This window comes from Lepidothrix coronata, unplaced genomic scaffold (assembly GCF_001604755.1).
Source record: "Lepidothrix coronata isolate B3197 unplaced genomic scaffold, Lepidothrix_coronata-1.0 Scaffold37, whole genome shotgun sequence".
Taxonomy (NCBI): domain Eukaryota; kingdom Metazoa; phylum Chordata; class Aves; order Passeriformes; family Pipridae; genus Lepidothrix; species Lepidothrix coronata.
Genome location: NW_016690217.1, coordinates 2,492,142 through 2,518,834, shown reverse-complemented (window position 1 = coordinate 2,518,834; position 26,693 = coordinate 2,492,142). Strand labels below are relative to the sequence as shown.

Genomic DNA, 26,693 nt, shown 5'->3' with positions numbered 1-26,693 from the left:
TTTCTTACTGTCTGCTGAAGAAACTGGTTGGGTGCAGTTTAACAGGGATTATATCAAACACAGCTGATCAAACTTTGAATAATTCTTTGATTGTGAAAAATCTGGCAGAACATAATGTAATGCATGGGTTAAAATGGTAAAATGAATGGCTAAAGGTTTTCCTAAAAACTACAGATAGTGATTAATGTACTGATACACTGATAACAAATCCTTCAACAGATCATTTGATTCCAGTTTATGGTGCCATTTTCATTGATTAGTCCTCTGAAGGATCATCATTGGATTTTTTTTCTTCATAAACAAGCTTTTGAAATGCCACATTGTCAATATATTCAAAAAATTGTTCACAGAACTACTGAATCCTTGAAAGTTAAACAGTAAAAAAATCCATCAAATTTTAATTCTGTAACTTTTTGCCTTTTAATGTACTTATTTCAATGCTAAAAGACATTATGTTAATACCTCCAAGTAGTGATTTTTTTGATTTGGGGGTTTTTTACAGCTTTCTTTGCAAATTGTTTTCTTCAGTTTGAGTTTCATTGTTAAAGGAAAATGTGCAGTTTGATGGCACTTCCTATCTGTTTGTAGGATAACAGCTTCTGAATGAGACATCCAGTCAGCAAAAAATATCTATTACAAGGAGGAGATGAAGAAAATATGTTTCATATGATGTTTGATCAGTGAGGCAGTAGTTTTAATTGATAATCTTGTTTATAGGAGAAAAATAAATTGGTGGATATTGAGAAATTCCTCTCAAGTATTCCCGCACAAGGATAAGGAATGGTAAAGGTTGGATCCCATCATACAGCATGGTGAAGTGGTACAGGAATTCACGTGATGAGGCTAAGAGGTTTTCTGTGCTGGAAGTTTGGGTGAATAGAGGCATTTAGGGAGTTGCTAGAATGTAAACTGTGAACAGCTTACAAGAGCAATGGTCTGTGTGATTTTGTGACATTGTGCTTAAGAAAAAAAGCATTGAAATTGCAATAGCGATGATCCTCACCCATCTTTTAATTTGCTGAATTCATGTTCATCAAAAAATGTGGAGTATTGTAATTCCCTACAAGGTGCACTGTGCAGCATAATTCTTCTATGCTCCTTTCGTTTTTTTAGTTACCCAGAAAATCTCTGAGTTACTTGCTGAATGTTTTATTTGATGGAAAAAGAGTGAGACATAAATTAATACAAGCCTCCACCTTCCTGAGGAGTTGACAGCGGACTTCACTGGTTGTGTAGACCAGAGGAAGTAATGCTGATTCACAGTGCTGCCCTTGAGGAGTGTTTGTTAAAAGATACCAATCCCCCCTCAAAGGGAAGTAGAATTTTCACAGTTAAAAAAAAAGAAAACAAACAAAACACCTTCCTTTAAGATGATCTCAAACTTTATGTTATAGAATCACAGAATCAACTCAAGGCGGGAGGAGACCTTCAAAAATCATCTTAGATCCAACCATCAACCCAGCACCACCATTATCACTAAACCATATCCCCAAGGGCCACATCCAGACAATACTTTAACTGGCATTTGTTGTCTTTTCAAGTAGTTGCCTGTAATGTTTCAAACCAGCAGCGAAGATACAAGAGATGCATATATATGTCTTGCTTATAAGTGGAAAAATTACTTCATTTTCATATACACTGAGGAGGGAAATGTGGGAATTATTTTGATTTAACATTAAGTTGTTTTGTATACCAAAATGAAGTTTTCTTATCTTATTTTCACTTGGGGAATTGTTAAAAACTGGATACTAGTTGCCAATTTCCAGAGCTAGTGTGAAAATTTGCAGAGTGCTTATCTGCATACATACTGTCATGTTATAGGCTTAATTTCTAATAAAAATTTGCTATATGGTATAACTCACTATTTTATAGCAAGTTTTCTGAACTCTTGAATTATAAAGGCTTAGCTTTAAAACTTCTTGGCATGCTTGTGATTGAGAGGTCTGAATATAATAACTTCTTCAGCTCCATTTCTACTGAGAGAAGTAGAAGAAAATGTATCTTACATATTTGCACGGATTAAAAATTCTTTCCTCTTCTTTTCATAGGATAAGAAATGGGTTCTCAATCATGAAGATGTCACACTGGGGGAATTACTGGGCAAAGTAAGTAATAAAGTGAGCTAAATAACATTTGAATAAGTGTACAGTAATCATTAGGCTATTCCTGTATACCTTATCTTTTAAGTTACTGTAGTATGTGATTTTTATATCAATTCTTTACCTTAATACACAAGACAGCCTTGTGCTTTAAACAAATGTAAATCACACTTCCTAGTAAATGTTATAATGTGTGTGCAGAAAGTATTTAACTACCATACATATTTTTCCTTTCTGGAAGGGTTTTAAGCTAACTAGATTTCTGTAAAGCATGATGTGGCTGTTTTACTTTCTATAGTCTTACAAAAATGTTGTTGCAAAATATAAATAAAACCATGTTAAGAAACAGGTAAATGTGTATTTATGTATAAGATTTCATACAATGAGATGGCTAAATCATTATTTCTTAAAACAAATGGTTGTTTTTTATGTATGATTGCTTTCATTCCTTCACTGATGAATGTTAGGTAACTTCACAATCTTATTGAAATTAATTCTTATATAGTGTAGTTTATAAATTGGTACTTTAGAAATTCTGCTTAGGAGCTCTAAGTCTTTAAAATTAGTTAAGGTCTTCACCTACATTTTTGGCACCTTTGCATCTGTGAAGACCATTGTGAGTGCCACTCTGGACACAATGTTCCAAAAGATTTCCCAAAGACTGAAAACTAAGATTAAATGAGAAGGAGACAAATAAAAGCAGTAGTTGCCTTCTTACTGTGATGCACACTAAGAGAATTGATGAGAAGTTCAAGAAATGGGGGAATTAAATACTCTCAGAAAATTCTGTTATCCAGGATAGAATCTCTGGCAGAGTAAGATGACAAAAAGTATTATCTGCTGAAAGAGAGAGCTGTGTCTGCATAAAATGCAGGTACTGTGACAGCTTCACATTCTTAAACAGAATAGTATCAGGGGAGAAAAATAAAGATGTTTCAGGTATAAAAAAAACTTTTACTTGCTACAAAAATAAATTTGAATTAGCGTAGATGAGTAAAGACAATTATTTTACTAAATGAATTTACATATATATTGCATGTAGTACTTGGAAGTGAGTTGTTATGCATCCATCTCTAAAAAGATGTAGTCAAACTGAAAAAGATAAGAGGATCATCAGCATCCATATGACAAAATGTTAAGTAAACTACAGCCATTCACCATGGAAGTGAGAAATTTGAGAGTCTATAAAATCTTGAGTAGTCTGGAAAAGATGAGGAACAAATCATGAAAGTTTAGTGTGTAAGAGATACGAACTTTAGAAAAGACAAAGATTTTCCTTTACCTCATGAGTGAATGGCCAGTTTATTTACTCAGTAATTTTTCTACAATACCTCACAAAATGAAAGTTGCATAACAGGAACATGAAAATCATATCTATATATAAAATAAGAATTCGATATTTTAAATAAAGAAATAAGTATTTTCAAGACTTATGTAGTGCTTTGGGTGGATTCAGATTTCACTGTTTAATACATCTGACCAGAAGGATAGAGGAAAAGTGCGTTGGGAATGACTCAGCTTCTTACCTTTGGGGACCTCATGCCATTTCAGATGTGAGGTAGTGTACTTGCCTTTGGCAATGCTGTTTTAGAAAGGCTGTCATACATCCTATGCCTTGCTTGCCAGCTACATCCTCCTTGTTCTAGGGTATAGAAAGTAATACTGGAAATGTGTTTAGCCCTACGTTTTTTCCTTTGTTACTAGAACTACATTACTGTTTTCTATCTGAGTTTGGTTTTCCCTTTTCTGTCATTTTGACAATGCTGTATTCAGCTGCATGATGTATGAAATCTTCATCACTCAGGAAAGAAAGGAAAACAATTCTAGCAGTTTTGCCTATTTTTTTTTTTTTTTAAAGTGACATGCAGCCCGAGATACCAGGACACTGAAGTGTAATTCATGCGGAAATTAATCAGACATAGGTTGTGTTTATTCTTTGGGAAATGTGAAACTTAACTAGAAGTATGAGATCTTCAGTTTTCTTTTTGTTTTTTTCACTTGGTTTTTTTCATCCATACTATTGTTTTGTTTTATACCCCACAATTTCCTTCTTCCTTCAATTTGTGTTGTAACTAATTTTCCTTTTATTTTTATTTAAGTAAAAAATATGTCTGATGGAGTTCATGGTCTTTATTATTTCAGTTTTCTTCTGTGAGAGCTAAAAAAAATAAACAACTTGCCCTGGGGGTATGTTGTTGACTACCTAAAAAACCTGATTATAAGAGGAGCTGCTTTCTAAAGTCTTGTCCAAATAGTATGTAAGGAGTATGTAAGCCTTACATACATGCCTTTATAGAGCAGTGCTGACCTTAGGTTTTAAAGAAATTGAGAACACCAAACTTTTTGGAGGAAGACAAGACAATACATTTTGCAGTGGGCTTAATTTATGGTCAAGATTAATATTCAGTGTTTTCATTCTTCTTATTTTGTGGGTTTTTTTTTCTTATATATGTGAGAATTTTAATGTTATTTTCATGTGTTTTCTCCTAGTGTTCTGGATAATTTTCGGTCTTGTACAGACTGCAAGTTAAAAACTATTCACAAAATACAATAGTGAGAAAACGAAGATGTGCAGGAGTAAGAATAAGAAAAAAAAGTACAACTATCACTGTCAGTAGAGTTTAAAAGTTACTAAGATATTTTATGAAAAAAATTGTAATTACTTGATTAATGGGTTTTTTTCGCCTCTTTCGAGCAAAGTCAAACTACAACTCATACACTGTGTCCGTATAACAGATGTACTATATCATGTGAACTGCTGTTTTTAGGGGCAGATACTGGAAGAAAACCTGATTTGACTCCATAAGCACGTTTCAAAGTTCTATACTAGTTACATTATATGTCTGCATTATTTTTTTCTAGAGATTTTTGAAGATTTTGTTTACTTAGAATGATTTTTCCCCTCTTGATTTCAGGGTAATTTTGGTGAAGTGTATAAAGGAACATTAAAGGATAAAACTCCTGTTGCTGTGAAAACTTGCAAAGAAGATCTTCCTCAGGAACTGAAAATAAAATTTCTGTCAGAAGCCAGGTAAATTCTCTAAATTTACTTGAAATATGTACTTGTGATGTGTTTTTTTTTTCAAGATTTATTACTAAATGGACTTACAAAATGTGACCGTCAAGAAAATTCAGAGCAGTAGTCAAACTTCTTTCTTCCTTTCTCTCCCTCAGTACATTCCACAACTGTCACCCTGGTAACTAAACATAGGCATTTTTATTGTGTAAATGCTGTAGCATCTGCATGTGCTGAACCCGTATCTTTGGCAAAGCAAGCTGTGCCTATAAAGCACAATTTTGCTGTTGTAAGTGCTTTCATTTAGAATGTGCCATGAGGATTGGGATAAGACTGGAAGATGCTGTTAATCATCATCAGGGTAGAGGGGTGTCTTGAGATAATTTCATAATTTTTAAATTAGCTTTCTTCCTCTTGCTATGAAGCTTCAAATGTTTTAATTTTTACTCACTGGCTAGTATGATCAATATGGAAAAGTAAAAGACACTAACTACATTTATAAAATTAAGATCAGCCACCCTATCTGTTGAATCATTTTAAAAAGCTTGTAACTTAGCAACTGCAGAGACGTTTCATTTGTTAAGCAGCTTGATGCTACTGGAAAAAATGGTCTGAAAGGAAAAAAGTTGTTATTTTTCACTAAATATGTATGTACCAGGTATGTTAGTATTTTACTCTTGATCCTAGTAAAAAAAGGAAAAAGAGTAGATGCTTTGAGTCAGCAAATATCAGAAGGAACATTTATGTTACAAGATCTCTGTAGAATTCTTTCTTGCTCTTCATTTCACTTATAAATCATAGCATGCTGTTTTAGGCTGCAAATGTTCTTATTAAAGCATTGTCTAAAGAAGATGTACATGTTTTCATTTAGTTCTCAAAATTAAAATTGCAGACTTTATAGTCTTCTAAAACTTACTGTATTAATTAATCTCCCAAAGTAAAATTGGAATGAGTGTTCTTTTGAAAAGTGCATCAGGGAAGTATAGAGACATGCTGTGCATATCTTTTTGATGTAGCTCTACGTCTGCCCCACCACAGAAATGCTGTTTAATTACAAGGATTCTTGAGAAGCTGCATACCTGTCAGGTTGTTTTTCAGTTATATAGATAAACATTATGTAGACAAATGTAAAATTACTAAGAATAATATAGTGCTCAGTTTTGATGTATCAGTGAATCAGTATGCCCTCCATCTCAAACAGTGATGATTAATCTATTACATTGATTTTTTTCCTTTATGATAACAATAATGACATATTCCATTAAAATAACATTAAGGGTTTAAAATATTTTCCCATAATATTTAATTAGTTTGTACGATAAAGTTTATTAATATAATTAACTTACTCTATGTTTTGCAGAATACTCAAACAATATGATCATCCTAATATTGTAAAACTTATAGGAGTTTGCACACAACGACAACCTATTTATATCGTTATGGAGCTTGTTCCAGGTAATTTTTTTCTCCTTTTTTTGCAGCATATTTTCATAAGTATTGTTTCTATAATGCAAAATGCATTTTTTTCTATTTGTCTTTTTCTGCATTCTTGTGACTGACCTTGAAAGTCGCCTGTGTTGCAAAATCTTTGGAAACACTGGGTTCTATTAGATTGGAGAGGAGTGAACTCCACAAATCTGTTGTTTTACTGTAGCCTTTCAAGACAACAGAAGCTTCGTTTTTCCTGTGACAAGATATTAAATCCTATTTCCTTTAACAGTATAATTAGGTAGTGAAAGTTAAGATGTGTTTAAAGAAACTTCATGTCTGTCTGAGTGTATCAGGTTTGTTTGTTTTTTTCTTTACCAGAATGTACTGTTTAGTTTATGAGTTCCTCTTGATTTATTTTTGGCATCTGGAGTTCATTTTATTTGTCAGTGGCTGGAGAGAATTTTAGATTGTTGGGATGATAACAGATTTCAGGCAATTGTACCTCTTTGTTGATTTTCTCAGCAGCTGGAAAATGTGTTTGTTTGCTAGCTGCTAGTACTGCTTAATATGCAACACTGTATTTGCTTTATATATCACTGGATTTGTCTTCAAAACTACACAGTAAGAAGGCTTTAAGAACCATTTTATTCATAATGCTTAAATTGTTTATAATTCTTGAATGCTGGCTTTAGTACAAGAGCACTGATGAAATATTTGACCTCGTGGAGTTTTCTGCCTTTATTCAATTAGATTATATTAGATTATTATATTTGTATGAGTGAATAACTTTATTAAAATGAAGACTAAAAGCAGTGTCCTCAGTTTTGAGGAGTACTTTGGTAATCAGCTTCTCCAAATATCTCTGAAGGTAAAAGTAAATCCTGATCTTTTAGTACCTTTATCATTCTGGTTCACGTTTTTCAGAACAAGGAGTTGAAACAATGGAATTGAGGAGGAATTAGTGAGAACTTCTCTCTGATTCTTATGCCTATTTTGCAGTCCAAGTCTGTCCAAACATTCTTGAGTTGTCTGACTCTGAATTTGCGAGAAAATTCTTGCAAGGAAGATTTTTGCCTTGTTTTGAAGGTCTGTTAATCCTCTGTCTTCTCTGCCTGTATGCCCCCGTAAAGACTGTACAACATCCAAGCCATCACACTTTCCCATGGGCTCTTGGGAACACACTGTGAGAGGGACCAAATCAGCAGGAATCCATAGGGATGCCAACCCTAAAGAAATTGACAGAGGAAAGACAAATTACTTAGATCAGTTCAGAGAAGCAGTGATTCTGTTACTGTTTTTCTGTTTTCTAATGACAGGTATGGATGAGATTACAAAAAATGATAGTTTATAGTGCCCTGACTTGGTATTTAAATCTGTCCCTTAAAGAACAGAATAGTGGTAAACTTGCCTTGCACTCAACACTTACCTTTCTCAGTATCTTTATTGTCTATGTTTAAATTTGTTTATGCTTGAAGGTGTTTAAGCAGTTTAACTCTACATTCTGTTTAATAACTAAAAATGTCATGTTTTAGTTTAGAATTGTATTCTGTGAGTGTATGGCTCAGAAGGCAGGTAATTAATAAATGTCTAACAGTTTTTTCCCTGAGGAAAAAATTAGAAGCATCTCCATAATACTAGGGGTTTCTCCTGTTTTTTTTCTGAGTTCTGTGTAATGTTTTCAATTTTTCTGCTGTTTTTATATCCCAAATAAATGTAGGCTGTATACTTGCTGTGTCTTTTGAGACTGCAGTGATGTGGTTCCATAGCAGCTAATTCTGCTTTACATTCCAGATTCTGATTTCAATTCAGAGTTTTAATTTATTCAGAAATTAAAAATATTTTTGAAACTTACACTGTGTGTAGAGAGGTGCTACTTTGTTAGTGATTCTGTCATAAACTGTCTCTGCAGAGAAATCATTTTTCTTTGTTGCAAGTGTAAATGGGATTAAAAACTACACACGTGGATAAAGTCATTCAATGAAAACAAGAAAGGTTGGAGATGCATTTTAAGCATGTATCCGTCCATTGAGATGCGCAAAAATAGTCCAGATGTTGCCGACAAATAACACAGAAATAAAGAACGTTGACAAAGACAATGACAAAGACAATTATCCTTTGGAGGTAGACCCCTTTTCTTGTGCGGGGAGGGGAGATGGGTGTTAACATAAGTGATGTGTGTCCTAGAGTAAGAATCACATTGATAAAGAAGTGTCAAGCTAGGTGATGTAGCAAGGTTTCACTGAAATAATAAATAATGTAGCAGAGCATATTGTGGAATCATAGTCAAAGTGAAAGCATAGCTGAAAAATTATATATGTTAGTGAAAAAGAACCATCGTTTACTTACTATTCACTTGCTGTTAATCATGCTGATCTTACTATCTGAGTCCACCCAGTGTCAATCCACCATAGATTACTCCAGTACAGAAAAACAGACTTGGTTATCCTTTTCACAGTCCACGACCTGTCAAGAAATGAGAAAAATATCTTAATATATTATATATATTTTATAAATTCTCTTTCAAGGGATGACATGTAGAAAAATACATCCCATCTCCCTGGCATTGGCTGGGTTGTTGGGGACCAGGTCTCTTCTCTCCTTGGTCTTGTCCTACACGTCTTTCTGCAGGTTCCTCTACAAGTGGGAAGGAACGTCCTGTAAGCAGAATGTAGCATCTTTTTCTAGGGTTGGATAACTCTAGGCCTCCTCATTTCTCAGTCAACATCTAATAAAAAAGTCGGTCCTTCAAATTGAGAAAGGAGAAGCCCTGAAAAGACAGAACTTGGGCATTTTTTGTATTTGTAACCATATTTTTATGATGGTACCATTGATGATGACATGAACTTCGGATGCTTTTTCCACTAGATTGAAAACACAGGAATAAGAGACGCTGCAGAAGTCTTATATCAAGTTAAGAGAGTCCAGTAAACTGGTGAAAGACAATTTGTTCTGAGGACTCAAAGTTCATAACAACTATTTAAACAAAGATGTATTTTATAGTTGTCTAATAAAATATGTCCCATGAGCATCACAAGATAGGACTCTTTCTTACATTTTAAAGAATGTGTATTGGGAAACATGCATTTTGATATGGGAAAAAAAAAGCTATTGGAATATTTTTTAAAGGACTGAGTTCTCCTGTTTCTGGGTTAAGCAGTTAGTACTTTTGCCCAAGTAAAAATGTGTAATAAATAGTTTTTTGAATACAGAAAAGCATTTTCTGTCAACTGTTTTTTATTCTTTGTGACACACATACCACAAATAATAATCTCAGTAAGTTGTGATGACTACCTACTAAGAAGTAACCCTCAATCAGTATTCCAAAGAGCATTATTTGGAAGGTATGTGCTTCTGGTTTGTGTAGTGCCCAGTTTAATTATTATACAATTTAGATTTATTATTGCTTTCTAAAAGCTATTCTTCTAATGGATTAAAAAATAAACTAAAATATTAATTGTCATATATGAACAGAAGCTAAAATGCATGTAGGATCAATTTCCTTCATGTGCATGGGGAAAGTTACATATATACAAGAAATGTGAGGTTAAAACAGCGATCCAGGAATTTGCAATGAGAATTACTGAAAAATAATTTTTTTTAAATCCTAAACAAATTGTCTTCCCTTTCCTCCCCTTTCCTTCCCAAAATGGCCAAGATAGTAATTGAAATCGAGTCAACAAACCCTTACTATTTTTCTTATAAAAGTGTTATATATTTTTAAATTGATATCTATACAAATCTGATTTGCAGGCTTAAGCTATGATAGCTACCTGCTGTGAAAAAGCAATTTAGCCAAACAGATGGTTTTAAAATGTTGATTTGTGATTGTGTAATGGATAAATTTGTAATAACCTTTAAAGCACTCTTGTAAATAAAAATTTTATTCTTTTTACCCTAATGATATTGAAATATTAACTAAAATTAACTAAATATTAACTGCCCAGATCCTTATAAGAACCTCTCACCTACCATGTAACAAAAAATAACCTGAATTTTACAGTGCCGTAATTTTTTCCCCCATTAAATTTTTAGTGGAATAAGAACGGAGAAAACAATTCTGAAATTATCTTTGTATTAAAGCATTTTCTTAAGAGAGAACTTTAACATATTAGAGTTTTCCTCTTCTTGTATGTTACTTACTTTCTCTATGAACTTTGACGTGAGTCTTTCCTGTGGACTGCAGTTCTTGACAGACTGCTCCAGCATGGGTCCATTCCACAAGGTGCAGTCCTTCAGGGACCGATCGTCCCAGTGTGGGTCCCCCATGGGGCCAAAGGTCCTGTCAGGAGCCTGCTCCAGTGCAGGCTTCCCATGGGGCCACAACCTCCTTTAGACATCCAGCTGCCTCACCGTGGGCTGCTCCACAGGCTGCAGGGGAATCTCTGCTCTGGCTTTTGGAGCACCTCCTCCTTCTCCTCTGACCTTCATATCTGTAGGGCTGTTTGTCTCACATATTCTCACTCATCTCTTCTCTGGCTGTGTCATGATTTGAGAAAACCTTCCCTTCTGGAGCTGGAAGATGGGTAGCTGCAGGGGTGGTGTTTTTGGTGCTGAGCCAATTATAGCTTGGTATGCCCCTTTGGAAATGACATATTCACATACCAGAAAAGAAGCAGTTGGAATTAGGGAAGCCATGAGGTGAGAGAGATAGCAGAGGGGCCGGTGGGCCTCCTCATGGGGGCCAGGCCCCTCTTCCCCCCCCAGGCCGGGCTGCAGGGGGCCCAGTGTGGTGTTAAAACTGGACTGGGTGCTGTGGCCAAGGGCTGGGGGTTTTCACGCCCCGCTGCCAGCAAGAGGCAGCAGCATGGGGCTTGAGTGGCCAGCCAGTGGCTGGAACCAGGCCCCTGGCGGGCAGGCACAGCACTGGAGCCAAGCCAGCACAGGCCAAGGGGTGGCCTGCAGTGGGTCAGGCCGATAGCCATGACCCTGGAGAAGCGGCGGCAACACGCAGCCATGGAGTAGCCCAGGATGGGCTAGGGCACACAGCCATGATGCTGAAGTGACAGCAGCACGCAAAATGCAGAGCAGACCTGGAATGGCCCAGACTGTACCAGCGTCCAGCTGAGACAGAGCAGACAGAGAGAGGTCTGCTGGAGCATTCTTGGGGTAGGGACTTGAGCCAAAACCCCCAGAACCCTTTGACCCAGGAAAGGCGGGGTGGCCTCAGACTTAGAGGACCTCCTGAAACTCCTGTGGAAAGAAATCTTCATGGAGCAGGAGATAAAGACTTTGAGCTTTAACTCTCTGTACTTCATGGTGAAGACAATGGTGATAATGAGCTGTTTCCCTCGAAGCCCATGGGCGAGCCCTTGATAGCATAACTGAGTGGCCAGAAGTGGGGGCAGATCCCCACACCCTACAGAGGAGAGAAGAAGAGAAGAATTTTCCAACTACTATGAATTAGAGCTGTGGCCCTGAAAGTGAAAGGACTACTTCTCCTCCTGGACTTCACGAGGGGAGGGAGGGGTAGTCTGTGTAGATACATTGTTTTATCATAGGAAGATTAGTTAAGATTGTTGTATATATATTACTATATAGTTTTTATTCTGTTAACAATAAATGTTGATGTAATTCCCCCATGCTGAGTTTGTGCCTGTGTGAAACTTTCCTCACATTTGGGTGAATTTGTGGGGGGGTTTGAAAACTGGCTTTTGGGTCAAACCACCTCAGGTTGCAATTGCTTCTGCACAATAACTTTTTTCCTTCTTAAGTACGTTCTCACAGAGGAGTTACTACTGTTGCTGATGGGCTTGGCCTTGGCCAGCGGTGGGTCCACCCTGGAGCTACCTGGTATCTCCTTTGTCAGATGTCTGGCAGCTTCGCATAGAAACCACCCATGTAGTGCCCTCAACACCAAAACCTTACCATGCAAACCCAATACAGATTCTCAAATTTCTGTATCTCACCCAAGATTTTCATAACTTTTGAAACTTCTGCTTAGAAAAATTAGTCTGTTGTAACTTTTTAGTATTATGAAGAACTCTAATAATCATATAGGTTGCTGTAAGTTATATTCTTTGTAATACTCTTGCTTTCTTTTTACTACTTAATAATGGAATGTCACCCAAGATGGTTTCATAAGGTTTGTTGCAAAGGTGATATCAGATGGAGTTTTTTTTCTGATATCTTTGGATATAAAAGTATGGATAGTGCATTATTTCATAACTTAGTACAGTAACTTTTCAGTAATCTTTTGTAATACACTTTAAGTATGCAGTTTATCCCAAGAAAGACAGCAGAAGTTAAAATGAGAATTGCTAATGAATTTTGGGAAGAGAAATCCCGAGATTTGCAAAATGCTTGGTCTTAGTATGGCACCATGAGTTTGTATTGTCTTACGGACTTGACTAATCTGACTGAAAAGTAATGTGGGATTCCAGTCTTAAGGTTGTTCAGTGAATTGCTGCCACTGGAATTTACTAATGTAGATAAGCCTTTGTAAGGGATGGCTTCCAAAATGAGGAACAGCAGAACTTTGTGTAAGGTATGGTTTATAGTACTGTGTGAGAAACCATGTAACTTTTCTGTAATGCCAACTCAGTCTGAAAAACTGAGCATTTTACTCATATTTTCTGTGTTAATTCATTAGTTTTTCTTTGTTCTGTGTCTGTTTTCCCAGTGGGGTTTTTGTACTTTATCTTGCATTGCTGACCTTAAAACTGAAGAAAGAGAAATAATGATGAGAAGCTGCTTTGGTATTCAGAACAGCAAAAGAACTATTTGCCATTGTCTCTTAAGGCCATGCAGGGTATAAGGAGATTTCATAACAGCTCATTTTTAGCGAATTTAGTTGGTGATCAGAAAGACTGCCTGGAATACTGCCAGAGTCCAGACTGACAACCTGAGACAAATGGATGCTGAATTTTTTTTTGGGGGGGTGTGAAGGTTACCAGGAAAATGCTGAAGGGCTTGACATAGCCTGCTTCCTGTTCTTTTTAAAGTGAACTCAGCATCTTTTCATGGAAAAAGACAGAAAAAGAAAAAACCCTTCTCCTTTACCTTTTCTCACTATTATCTTCCTGGTCCCAACTTCTCTCTTAGTGATCATGGATCACAAACTGTGTTTTAATTCACTGAGGTACTCATGGTCACTTAAATGCATTTTCACTTGCTCATAATTTATCCTGCAGTCTCCCATGTAATCAAAAAGAAACTACAGGAATCCCTTTAAATTTTGAATGTTTTTTTATCTTCCTTTGGGGGGAAGTCAAAAAAGTCAAAATCAATTGTAATCTGTAAAATGTAAAAAACAATCCTAAGCCGCAAAATTCTTTCTTCTCCTTCTTTATATTCATTTAAATATACTTGAATTTTAACTTGTCCTGAGAGGATAATTTAATTTAGAGGTAGGAGCTTGGCATGTTCCTGAAATGTGTGCTCTAGAATAGGGCATTTTGAAGATAGATGTGGAATACTGTGTGTGCTGGTTTAAAAGTTAACCAGCAGGGGAAATGAACTCAACTCAAAAGAGAGATTATAAGTCAGAATAACAATTTAATAAAATAATACAATAAGTACGATTATACAGACAAACAATTGGTCTTAACCCACAAAACCCAAATGTATAACCCAGCACCCTGGGGCATGAACAAAGTGGTGTTCGTTGAGTCCAAAGTAAAGGGAGAGGAGAAAAAAACCTGCTGGTGGGAGAGCTGTTGCAGTCTGGTCAAAAGTGGTGGTTGCAGTCCAGTTGAGGGTGGTGGTCTGCAGTCTGGTTGAGAGCGGTGAGCTGCAGTCTTCCTCTGGATCTCACGAGGATAAACAGCTGTGGAAATATCCAGTAGTCTAATACTACATGAGGGTTGCTGGAATTAGACTTCAGCTATGTTCAGCTTATATGTAGACATATGTATCTGGCTTCCAAGGTGGAGTTCAGCAGGGTCATAACTTCCTATTTTGCTTCCATATAAGGTAACCTGTTCAGATTTGTTCTGAATCATTTGGAATGCAAATTGCCTGTGCTGTTGATGCAGAAACAAATCAAAGGTGACAGGTTTTATTAGCTCAGGTGCAGCACTGCTTAATGTCAACTGCACTGACTCACAGGCACATTCAGAAAGAGCATAGCCATTTCTGTAGTGCCTGTAACCATTTTTGTGGAGTCACCATCCCTGGAAGTGTTCATAAAATGAGTAAATCTGTCACTTTGCGATGTGGCTTAGTGGGTGTGGTGGTATTCAGTCAAAGGTCTTTCCCAACCGTAGGAATGATGTATGATTCTTAACCAAGCTCTGGGGTTACTTCTCTAGCCTGTTCACGCTGTCCTACCTGCAGCTGACTTTGATCTGGCCTGGGTTACTCACTCTGTGTCTTCTGAAAAGTGACTCCATTGCTACTTTCTGTATGGTACAGCAGTTTTTACTTCCACAGGGCATGCTAGGTCAGAAGCATTTGCAAATAAAGCCCAGTGTTCTGTCTGACCTATCAGGCTCTCCTTTTGGCCTTCGCTGGAAAAGAGGGCTACATGGCATAAATTGTAGAAATACCTACAGATCCATTGTAGCTGGCGCTGAGGTAGAGGTGGTACAACTTACTAAATCTTAACTGATTTTTATAGAATTGCTATTTTCTGTATGTAGTGATACTTTAGGATATAGCACCAAGTCACAGCTGATTTTTTGTATTTCTTCTGTGATATGCAGTGAAGCCAGCAAGCCCACTTAGAAATGAAGTCTCAGCTGAGACTGAGATATGTAGAATTTATTTATTGATATGATTTACTATATGCATATTATCTGAGCTTTTTTGCTAAATGAATTATCATCTTGAGTAAAGAAGAGTAGATGCCAGGAGCAGATGAAATACCTGTACATTGGCTTACCTGAACCTAAGATTAGCCCTCCTGACTCACAAGTGTTGCTGATTTCATACACAGGCTTGGAATGCTGATTGATGCTGAAAAAATCTGAACTTCTAGTTTCACATGGTGTGATTCAGTTGCTGCATTTTCTACTTTGGTGTGGTTTTTTTCTATTTCCTCTGTTTCTGGAGGCAGTGAGATCTCTATAGAGATAATGTGGGGTTTTTTCCTGATCGCTTCTTTTTCGCCCTTAAAACTTTACTGAAGTTTTGCATAGCTATATCATGCATCCTTAGTAGCTGTCTTTTCTCAGCAGATTTCAGATCACTGTCCTATGTTGTAGTCAGATCCTGAATCTTTACTGCATGCTGTCAAAAATCAATATAGAAAAAAAAAATTCAGTCAAAATCTGGTCAGATTTCGCTTAGAGATAATGTGCAGTGATCGCAACTGTCTGGCTTTGTTTTCCATTCATTTCTTCTTTTTTCCTCTGGTCAAATAAGTTATTTTCTCATTATTGCCTGTTGGTAAAGCCACCTTCTGTCTACTCTACAGTTTCTCTTCACACAGACTCCTGTCTGCTTCTCTAGTTTTTTTCTCTCTCTTACTTTATCCTCTTGAACTCAGCTAAGCATCCAGCTTCCATTTTTCTATGTGTCTCTGCAAGTTGCTGTGCTTCTGCCTCCCTCTACCATCTTCTCTCTTGTTGGGCACATCAGGAGCCATACATCCTCATATGGATTCCTTCTCTCCATGTGTCCAACCTCACCCTCTTCTCACTGGCCCTCTTGCAGTACACACACATATGAATACATACAGACCCCATTTCTTCCTCCTTTCCCTTGTTCTTAGTCCCATATATTCAGATGGGTCTCTGCCTCCCTATTCACTGCATGGATTCCAGCTGCAAGAATATTAAGAGGAGGAACAGTCAGATTCCTTTATTGGGGTGTAGGTGCTGGTAATTAAAAGTTCCTTTCAGCTCAGAGCTTCTCTGATGAAACAAAACCAAAGGTCTGCTCTACAGTCTTCTTTTCTTGTAACATTTCAGTCTAGAGTTTGATTTTTATATCTTCAAATGTTTCAGGCATTGATATTATTATTTTCTATCAATATTGTACCAAAAAAATCAGCACGTGGATGACACTAACAACCAAGCAAAAAATTAGTGAAGTGTTTCGGTAGCTGCAAAAACCTCTACATGCATCTTATTTCTTTTTATTTGTTGGTATTCACATTATTATTTAAGTAATTGTAGCTATTTAGTGTCTTAGAATTTAAAAATATGCTCATTGTTTTTCTTTACATTAAAAAAACCTCTGTTCTTTATATACATTCTTTTTCACATCAACTATCGTGACTCTCTAATCTGGAATCCTTTTCAAGGCTTTTGATTATTGATTTTTAAGCATAGTACAGTTATAGGAATTAATTGTTGAAGAATTGGAAGACCATCTGGGGAAAGATGATTTTCCTTTTAGTTAGTTTCTGAAGTAGGTTTCATGTACCCACTCATAGTCCTGTATCCTTAGAGCCACAGAAGAGTTCAGGTAGTCTGGGTAGCATTATTTTGGCAACACAGAAGACAAGGCATGCAAGTTATTGATGTCTCGCTATGATTTCTGGCTTGTTTTGAGACGTGATGAGAGACTCAGTTTTGGACAATTATTTATGCCACTTGGGACATTGACTTCACTCTACAGCTTTTTTTGGTCCACCTGAAATCTAAAGCAATACTGCTGACAATTGTCAATATTTTCCTTATTTTGATTATAGGTCTATAGCCTGTCATCCTGTAAAAAGGAAGTGAAATAGCACATATAATGTGTTGTAACCTTCTTTTCATCTTCATTTTATTATGGTGCAGTTATTTTGTGCTAGAGTCCTCTCCACTGTGGTCTCATCACAGATTGTCTGCTAAAAAGTCATCCACAACAGAGTTCTGGTGCAAGCTGCATTTTCTCTGTGTGTGCTTGTTTGTTGCTGCTGCTCATGTCCTTGTATCTCGATGCACACCATTCTTTTAACTCTTTTTTTTTTCTTACTTCATCTTTTGTTTTCACATACATGCATTTCAACTCAGACTTGATTACTACCATTGTTAATATTACAATGGCACAGTTTACATTATTGTAACATCTTTTTTTTGCTTTGCTTAACAGGAAAAATGAAGTTTTAAATGATTTCACAACAGTACTCTGTAGGCAGTTGAAAAACCTTGGGTTTATTTATAGTTTCTGCTGTTACATATGTAAAATAAAGGAATTAAAAAAAATAGTGGAAGAATTGCATTGCTCACAAATGATCCATTAACTGAAAAGTGAAGGCACGGTATTTTAAAGAAAATGAGTGCTTCAGCATTTCTAAACCCTTGCAGTTATTTGTCAAATAGCTGCTTACTTTCTTAAAAAACTGTCTTCTAGAATTTGTTTGTTTACATGCATGTTTACTATTTTAAATTTTTAGTTTTAAGTAGCTATGTACAACATGAAGTTTATGCTGTAAAATACAGCCATCACTAGGAGTTGATGATATGTGTTATTTTCACACACTCAGAATATCTGTGTATATTGGGAAATAGTCCCCATTCACAGCAAAATGCATGAAGGTCTCTTTTCAGAAATCCATTTATAACAGGCTACTCTTACGGAGTTCATGCTTATGAACTACATTTTGTCATCTCCTTAGTAAAATAATTCTGTTGTATTAGACAGGCACTCAGTTTCTGCTTGGTGATAATATTTAGAATGGTCTAATTTTTTTTTTTTTGTAGTTTGTAGAGTTGTTGAAGCACACCTCATTTCATGGTAGTCTTGTGGGCCATTAACTGGATTAACAGGTAGCTGTGCAGAATGCAATGGAAATTCCACATACAAAAGAAAACATTGCATACTAGTTTTGTATCATTTCTTTCATAGTCTAATTGGTCTATTTATTTCATTGTTATCAACAGCTGTTATACTGGAAATAGTGCTCTGATGCTATGTGCTGCAAATAGTGAATTAGGGCTTTTTATATTTAAACTTATTTTAAGAAGCACATAAAGATATTACATAGCCACAGTTCTACACTGAAGAGTTTGTAGTGAAATCCTCTTAATTCAGCTTTGAAAGTATTCATGTGTATGCTTTGCTGTGAAGACGAATAGCTGGAACATTGACCACAATAAAATTCAGAATTTACTTAACAGTAATTCTGTTATGTAAAGAACAGGTGCTTGAGGATAATCAGATTTAGCCTAACATGATATATCTCGTACAGAATGAGATGAATATCACTTGACTCTTTTATTTTGTTTCCAACTAACAGCACTTTCGAATTAATATTGAACAAAATATTTAAAAGACATTTTTCTAATCTCTATGCAAGGACAGATACAAGAAAATAAAACAGCTACTGAAAACTCTGAGACAGATTAAAATAGTTTTATTAAAACTAGTTTTTGGTGATAGGCATCAAGTACACTGTATACAACTCAAAGTATACTCTGCACGTTTTGTGTAAAACTCTAGAATTTGATGCAGTGCATTGCCACACAGGAAAATTAGCAAGTCTAAATGACTTCCTGATTGTATTGGATTGCATTGGAAAGGTACAGGCTTGAGCTCTGCGAGTTTGACATATTCTGATGTAAGGATCTGAGAAGCTTTTAATCTTACTCAGAAATGAATTGATGAAAATTAGGATCTTAATCTGATTGCCTGAGCATATTGGAAACAAATTTATATATTATTCTAAAATTTTTTAATGGATATGGTTAGATTTTCTTTTGATACCGTGTTGTCTTTAGTAGCTTGTTACTTGAGAACAGATTGCTTTACTGTTGGTTGAGGAGAGAAATAACTTATTTGTACAAAAAATTTGTACAAATTGTGAGGAATATGAATTTAGACTTAACACTGTTGTTGTTATAGCAGTTGAGAAGGGTTTGTTGTTAGTTTGGTTTTGTTTTTTTTCCCAGACTGTCAAACTGACCTAATCTGTCTTTTCAGTTCTTCCTGCAGTAAATTGTTAGAAACTCTCAGTCTTCAATAAGGAAACATTAGTTGATTTAGAGTAGGGTTTTTTTAAGATGGTCTTATATGTTTTTTTTTAAGCTTCCTTGATTTACTGCTCTCATGCAAGTAACACCACAGTTTTTCAAGATTGGAAGACTTCACATTCGTAAAGGCATATAGTCATACTTATTAATTAGAAGATGATTCCTATGTACAGAAGAGTGAATTCTCAGTATATAAATAAAATAATTTTCATCAACTTGTTGTATGTGTTAAAGGGGGGAATTGCTTAAAAATTATTTTTAATTGACTGCTGTAACCAGAATAATTCTGTTTACATATGTTAGAAATGACATGTATTTAATTAGAGTGTTTATCTTACTTCTCTCTGGCAATACCTACATTTTGCCAGTTATCAGACTATTTCAGTGACCTCTCAGATTAAAGAAAAGGTGATTATTACCCAGTCCAGTTTGCAGTAGTGATTTGTAATTTCAAGATTTCATTAGAGTTTAAAAGTCAGTATCCCAAGATTAACTCTAGTCAGACTTTGGAAATGTAATGTGTATAACCATATTTTGCAAAACAGAGGGTATTTCAAATTGGCTTTAGGGTCAAGGATTTCCTGTCTGTATGTTACCCAGTCTGGGAGTAAAGAGCAGCTCCAACTCCATGTTTGAAGGGCATTACAATTACTCTTCATAACATCAGAGTTTTTTCTTCAATATTCTCTTATTTTATTTCTTACAATATGAAATACAAATAGAAATGGCCTCCTAAAAAGAAAAACCCATATGAAACTTTTAATATATATTATCATTTCACATTGCAAAGAAAGGCAGTACATAAAATTGTGTAACAGTGCATGATTGCAAGATATAATCACTGTAGTCAATTCAGTCCTCAGTGAAAAGAAACAAATACTGGAGCAATAACTGGCTACACACTGGAATAATGAAATATATTTTATTTTCTGGATCAATAAAATCTATTTTAGAAAAATCTTTAATACAGTTATGTCAATCCAAACATGTGTTTGCAGTGTTTGTTTAATATCTCTCCAGCTTATTTACTAATACAGTTTTCTTTTGGAAATCCTCAGTGCTGACCCCTCTTGTTCTTTAGACAAGAGGACAACAACTTTTGTTCCTCCAAGGCAGTAGACTGTGAAGTTACAGTAATAGCTGTTCACCTTCCATTGCCCATGTCAAATGTTCAGTTAACATTGCACAATTCTACATCAGTGTAGAATTTGAGAAACATCACTGCAAATGATCAATTAAAAATTAATTACTCTTTAATAGGATCTCTTTATTCACAGTTGTTATAAACAACAGTCATTCTATGATTAGTGAATAAGATGTATCACAAATTATCAATTGTTTTTGTCAACAATTTTTATGTGAGTCTGTATTTACTGTACACTGGTGAAGACTTTGGGTATTCTGTGCAGTTTTTGCTTTTAAGCATCTAATGTTTAAGGGAAAATGCATTTTGAAAGGTGGGTTCCTTCCTTTTTCTTGGGCCAACCTCAAATGGATGGAATGAGGAGAACAGCTAATGACTACAGTTCGTTTGGTGTTGGAACCCCAAGAGAGAAATGTGAGTATCCCATCAGTCGTATCTCACTGTCCATCTTTCTGTTTTTCTAGGAGGTGATTTCCTGTCATTTTTAAGAAAAAAGAAGGATGAGCTAAAAACCAAACAGTTGGTGAAATTTTCATTAGATGCTGCCTCTGGTATGGCTTATCTCGAATCTAAGAATTGTATACATAGGTAAGGAAGATTTTTTTTTTCTCACTATTGTACCTTTGCTCATTGGAAGTGCAAGCTGTTTAACTGTGTGTGGTGCTTATTATCACAGGAGTGAGCGCTACAATTTGAAAAAAAAACCAAACACTTTTTCTGAAAGTAGATCATTACTTACTGCTTGTCTAATTCAAAACTATTTTGTTCATTTGGGTAAAAATAAGTACTACATTATTTTATCTCTGTAGTTTATTGCTATTAATATAAGTTCAAAATTATTTTTCACCATAATGATTTGCATTATAAGGAGCATAATTCATACAGTGACAGTGCATTATGGCAAGAAACAATCTGTGTGGCTTACGTCCTGTCTGAAATCTGCAGATACTTGCCTGACCAACAAACAAGTTGTTACATTTGAAGTATGTTTCAGAAAAATCCACTGGTTTCTTAGATAATAGAGAACAATTAAAGTTCTGTATATTAAAATATTAATTGCCTGAACTACTTTCTCTGCAATACAGACGAATATCAGGCATTATGCTCTTGGAGTATATTATTTTTGTTCCTACCATTCCTTTTTCTTGTTTCTTCTCCAGTTTGACTCTGTCATTACTCTACTTATACTCTGCTTGTATCAAAGGGAATGTGGTTAGTTTCCACCTATTTTTCCTCTCAGAACAGCACAGTATATACCCTGCTTAATTCTGTGGCTGAAATATGAGATGTAAACATGATGATAATCCACTTTACAGAAAAATTAAGAAGAACAAGTTTTCACCTGTAATATTTAAGAGTTCCGCTTTGTAGAACATTTTTAGGTGAACTGTGTGCCACCTCACTTACATAATCAGTCCATTTCATAATTAGCACCCTTCCGGTGACAGCTGTTATTGGAGATCTGAGCGGCATTTCTCGTAGATTTTTGTCAATAGTGAATTGGTCAGTTGCATTTATGCAAGCCAAGTTAATTGAAACAGCTCATGGTGTAAAATTGAAACAAGATCATGCTATGTAAGAAATACTGAGAGAACAAAACTAACTCATGATCTAAAACTATGGAATATTCCCTCAGGGAAATTCCAGAAAAGTGCTGTAAGCATTCTGTCATGGTAGAATGTCTTCAGCCTGGCTCTGTTTGTCAAGAAAAGAATGACATAAAAATCAGAGCAAGTAACAGCATTAGTGATTTACACTAGTCTCATAAATGCTCCAGTGCTTAATAATTTCTGTAACTGTCAGATCAGTCTTAAATCTGAAGTGCCTGTTTAGAGCTCCCGTTTTCTTAGAAAAGGAAAGCAAAGGTAAAAATAGTAGCTGGATAACTAAAGTTTGTCACTGCAGTTACTGGGGGGAAAAAATCAGTATTTATTCATTAAATGATAGTGTGCTGCCTGCAAAATATTAATAGTTTTAGAAAAAATTAGTTGGCTTTATTTTTTTAGCTCTGGAAAAAGGGTATCCTCGCCACATCTATGTGTAATAGTACTGTTCTAATTGTTGTAGATGTCTGTGGCTTCAGTATATCTCTGAAATATCCACTGTCAGTTGATGAGCACTGAATAGGAACAGCTAGTTCTTTCCCCCTGCTTACTTTTTAGCTTTCAAAATATTCACTTAATTTGTTTATTATCACAAATTATAACAGGAGATTATCAGAGAGAGCTAGCACTTTTCCTTAAAGGCAGAACCAAAATTTTTGGTAAACCTATCCTGAATAAAACTAGGAGTTTTAAAGTGCAACCAAGCAAATAATATGTTCAGGAAAACTGCTTACTTTGGTAAAACACACAGTTTAGTAAATCCAAAATATACATTTTCAGAATTTGTTTGCCAGTCTTATTTTCTGCAATATTCAAGATTCTTTTTGGGTTTATGTTGTTAGGCATGGCATGTGCTTATTTTATTTATAAGCTAATTCTTCTGAATTTGATAGAGAGCAAACGGGCTAAGCAGTAGTTAAAAAACCCTAAGTTCTTTTGTTTGTTTGAAGGTCCATAGGCTTTGATTACTATTCTGTAAAGATCAGTAATGTATAATTAGAAATAGTTTCTGTTATGTAAATTGCGGTAAAATGAAATTTTTTTGCTTCACACCGTTGTCTTTCTGGAGTATTCAATTTGTTGATTTAAGGATTTGTTCAGAATGCCCACATATATTTTTAGTAGTTTAGTTGACTATAATTTAATACCATGCACATTTGACTATCTGCTAATGTGAAACTAAAGACTACTCATCAGTTTATTACATTTATTTTTAGTGCCACTTTTTAATTGTAACTGCGCTAGCTATACTTAGATTTTATATTTTAAAATTCTACCCAAATTTGTACTGGATTTCTGAAGTTGCTGTTTGAGTTATACTTTGACTTAACCTTTCAGTAGTTGGGAGAGTGCAACAACTAATGTGATCTTTGTTTTTTCTATTTTTTTGTTTGTTGTGCTGTTTCTGTAGCTGCAAATACAAAGTTAAAATCTGTTAGACTTAAGATGATTAATGCATCTAAGTGATTATTAAGTGATTATTTGATCTACATTTTCATCTCCTCCAGTGTCCAGATACCACTTTTTCTTTGCTCTCTCTGTTTCTGTTTAAAGAACAGAAATGACTGGGCTTAAAAGAAAAAAGAAAAACTGCATGAAAAGATGTTATTAAAAAAATAAAAAGAGTGGTTGAACATGCAGAGAAGAATGTAGTCATTTCATCTCCATTTAATTAACATGGGGTTGAAGAATTGTTTCTCGTTTTTCATTTTTACCATATGCTATTGTTTAGGTAGTTCCATTTTTCTGTTAATTAGAAACAGAAGATAAGGATGGAGATGTGATAATTTCAGTTGGTTTAATAAGCATTTGTGAGTAGCCTTCTTTTCCAGTTTTTGATTTGCATGTGATGAATTAATCTGTCCATAATTTATGTTTATTTTTCAAACCAATCTCATGGGAGTACAGGAGAGAAGCTGCAACTATCCTGACTCAGGAGTATGTGCAGGGTCATCTTTCACAAGATGAGAGTGACTTATTTGTAGTATATGCACTGTGTGTGTGCGAAGACAGGGACTAACTGCATTCAAGGTCAAGTTTTCCTTCAGTCAATGAATTTATGTTCTGGAAATCTCCCATATTCTGAATTAAAGATGTGTTAGTTGGTAGAACGATGATATTCTGTGATTCAGTCCTTCTATTTTTAGTCATATTACTACTGCTTCTTTTTTCCCTTTGTTTTGTAACTGTTAAAAACCCTGCACTGAATTAAAAGTGGCTGTTTTACCTTCATGTTATGAAATCCTGACTGTAGATATTAGTTCAGGATTTCTACAGTTTTCATTAGCTATGTATAATTTCATTTAATTAGGTATGAATTGCTAGGAAAAGGCTTCCTTTCCTGTTACTAATCTAGTTTACCTGATCTGTTGTACTTCTGGATCATTTTTTCCTCTCAAGCCTGGTAACTGCTAATGTATAGAATTTTGGAAAAAAGTATCATGACTCTTTCATACCATGAACTTAAGAACTCTTAAACTGAGCAGGTCTCCTTCCTAAGAAGAGGGAACAACCTTTCTGCTTGATTTCTCTACCTAAATCCAGTGGCAGACAGTAGCTAAATACTTCTTTGTGCCTGCTTCTGGCTGCCTCTAAGCAGTCCAGTGCTCAGGGGAATGGCTGCTTTGGTTCAGTTCTGAAGTAGATGAGTCTCTGTGGGCACAAGATGTTTCTCTGAATACTGCATTTCCTTCTGGCCAATTACAATACCTCAGACCTTTATTGTAGTTTCTGTAGTTTTCTCTGGTAGTGATGACTTATGGAGAAAGACTACATTTTGGTGGAATGGATTTGCCTTTCTGTAAACTACATGAACTCTTCAAGGTTTAGTGCAAGGATTAATTTGCCATTATTAATTATCTTTTTAGGATTCATTCAGAACTGCATGTATAAAGAGATTCCATTTCTATAGCTTTCTTTCATAGAAAATATTTATTACTGAATCAAAAAATCTGTACTAATATCTGTTGATCGTGCTTCAATTAATAAGTCTTTCAGAGAATTATGGCCAGTAGCAGAGTTGAAATGCCCCATAAATGTAATGAATAATCATAGTTTCAATCCTTATTTATAAGATGGTCTCTACTTTGTATAAAATGATGTTTCAAAGATTTTTTTTCAATATGAATATTAGAAATATTTACATTCCGTTTAAAGTTAAAACCCCAAATGGGAACTTTGATGAAGAACTGTTGCTTTCCATAGGCCACTTTATGTTGATATGTTGTTAGTGTTAAGGAAAAAGCCACCAAAATTTACTCTGCCATATCTAGGAAATAATTTTTAGTCAAACTTGGAATTTGATTGGCACATTACGGTACCATGTGCTGAGCTTTTATTAACTAATACAGTGCACTTCCACTGCTGTCATCTAGGAGAGGTGGGTGAACACTGCTACATTTCAGTCAGTTTACCATATGGATTAGAGTGTTATATACCAGGTTTCAGCTTTTAAGAATAGATTTTCAAGGGATTTACCTCTCCTTTCTTTTTCCTGCTGTCACATTGGTAAATGTGGTTTGATCCTAGAGAAATGCATTTATAGTTAAAGCTGAATCAGTTCTGAATCAGTACTTTTGGTTGTCAGAAATCTTATTTGAGCAAAGTGATTATTTTTTTTCTTTAGTGAGCTCATATGATTCTGATTTGAAAGTATTAGGAAAAAAAAGTGAAACGTAAGTATCCAAACCCATGAAATTAAATGTGATGAATATTGTATACTTTAAGCTTATTATAATACATTAGAGCAATTATTGAATTCTAAGTATGCTATAATGTATATGGAGGTGAACGTTGGTGAAGGGTTGCTTCTGAATAAAAATTGAGCTTCCTTCTTATCTATTATCTGTTGCCCTAAGTTAATTGAATTCTGATGTGGCTGATAACAAAAGAGTATAATAGGAAGAGAAATACAGTTTTTTCATTGTGAACTCTGTTCATCTGTTGTACTGGTTGATACTGCTTCCCCTTGTGTGCTTTATTTGAAATTCACCCCAAGCACTATTGAAAGAAAATTAGCCATCACAAATTTAGCTTTGCCATAGCTGCAGAAGGCTGGTAATTAGAGTAACAGATGCATGGATTTGGATGGTCTGAGTGTGGTATAAGAAAGGTCTGAATACATTTTTGTTCACTGTAAATCTCAGCTGTCATGCTATCTCAATACAACCATGCTATCTTTCATATATTCCTGAATTATGCTTGAGGCAATCCTGTTACCAGAGGAGTGAGTGGTCACAGTGTGTAGGAAATACATATTGGAATTGTGGCTTTTTCATGTTATTGTATTAGATAAACAAGCAGTGGACTATGCAAATTATTATATTAACTTAATGATTGGTATATTAATGATAGAACTGGAAGTTCTGGTGCCTTTTTTTTTTTTCTTTAGGAATAACATGGTACTTTATTTATCTGCTGTTAAGACAGATTTTGTTTGCCACTGGGAATTTCCAGCACCAATTATCTATACCACTTACTACTCTTCTTTTAAAATATTAAATTACAAGGCATCTATTCATGTAAGCAGAAAAGAAAGTGGCTGTTTAACTGTGATCC

The 26,693-nt window shown here is 35.3% G+C and overlaps 1 protein-coding gene across 4 annotated transcripts in view; it reads left to right on the top strand.

Annotated features, from left to right (window-relative positions):
- The window catches only part of FER (FER tyrosine kinase), a 155,518-nt gene that overhangs the window by 93,833 nt on the left and 34,992 nt on the right, over positions 1–26,693 (top strand). Inside the window, exons 14-17 of one of the 4 annotated variants that reach the window (XM_017812659.1) lie at positions 2,049–2,105; positions 5,015–5,130; positions 6,476–6,570; positions 20,997–21,120. In XM_017812659.1, the coding sequence (XP_017668148.1) occupies positions 2,049–2,105; positions 5,015–5,130; positions 6,476–6,570; positions 20,997–21,120 (392 nt within the window). Of the gene's footprint in view, positions 1–2,048; positions 2,106–5,014; positions 5,131–6,475; positions 6,571–6,683; positions 6,785–7,470; positions 7,815–8,455; positions 9,002–20,996; positions 21,121–26,693 lie in introns of those variants that run through there. The other 3 variants (XM_017812661.1, XM_017812662.1, XM_017812660.1) reach the window with 3 other exon arrangements.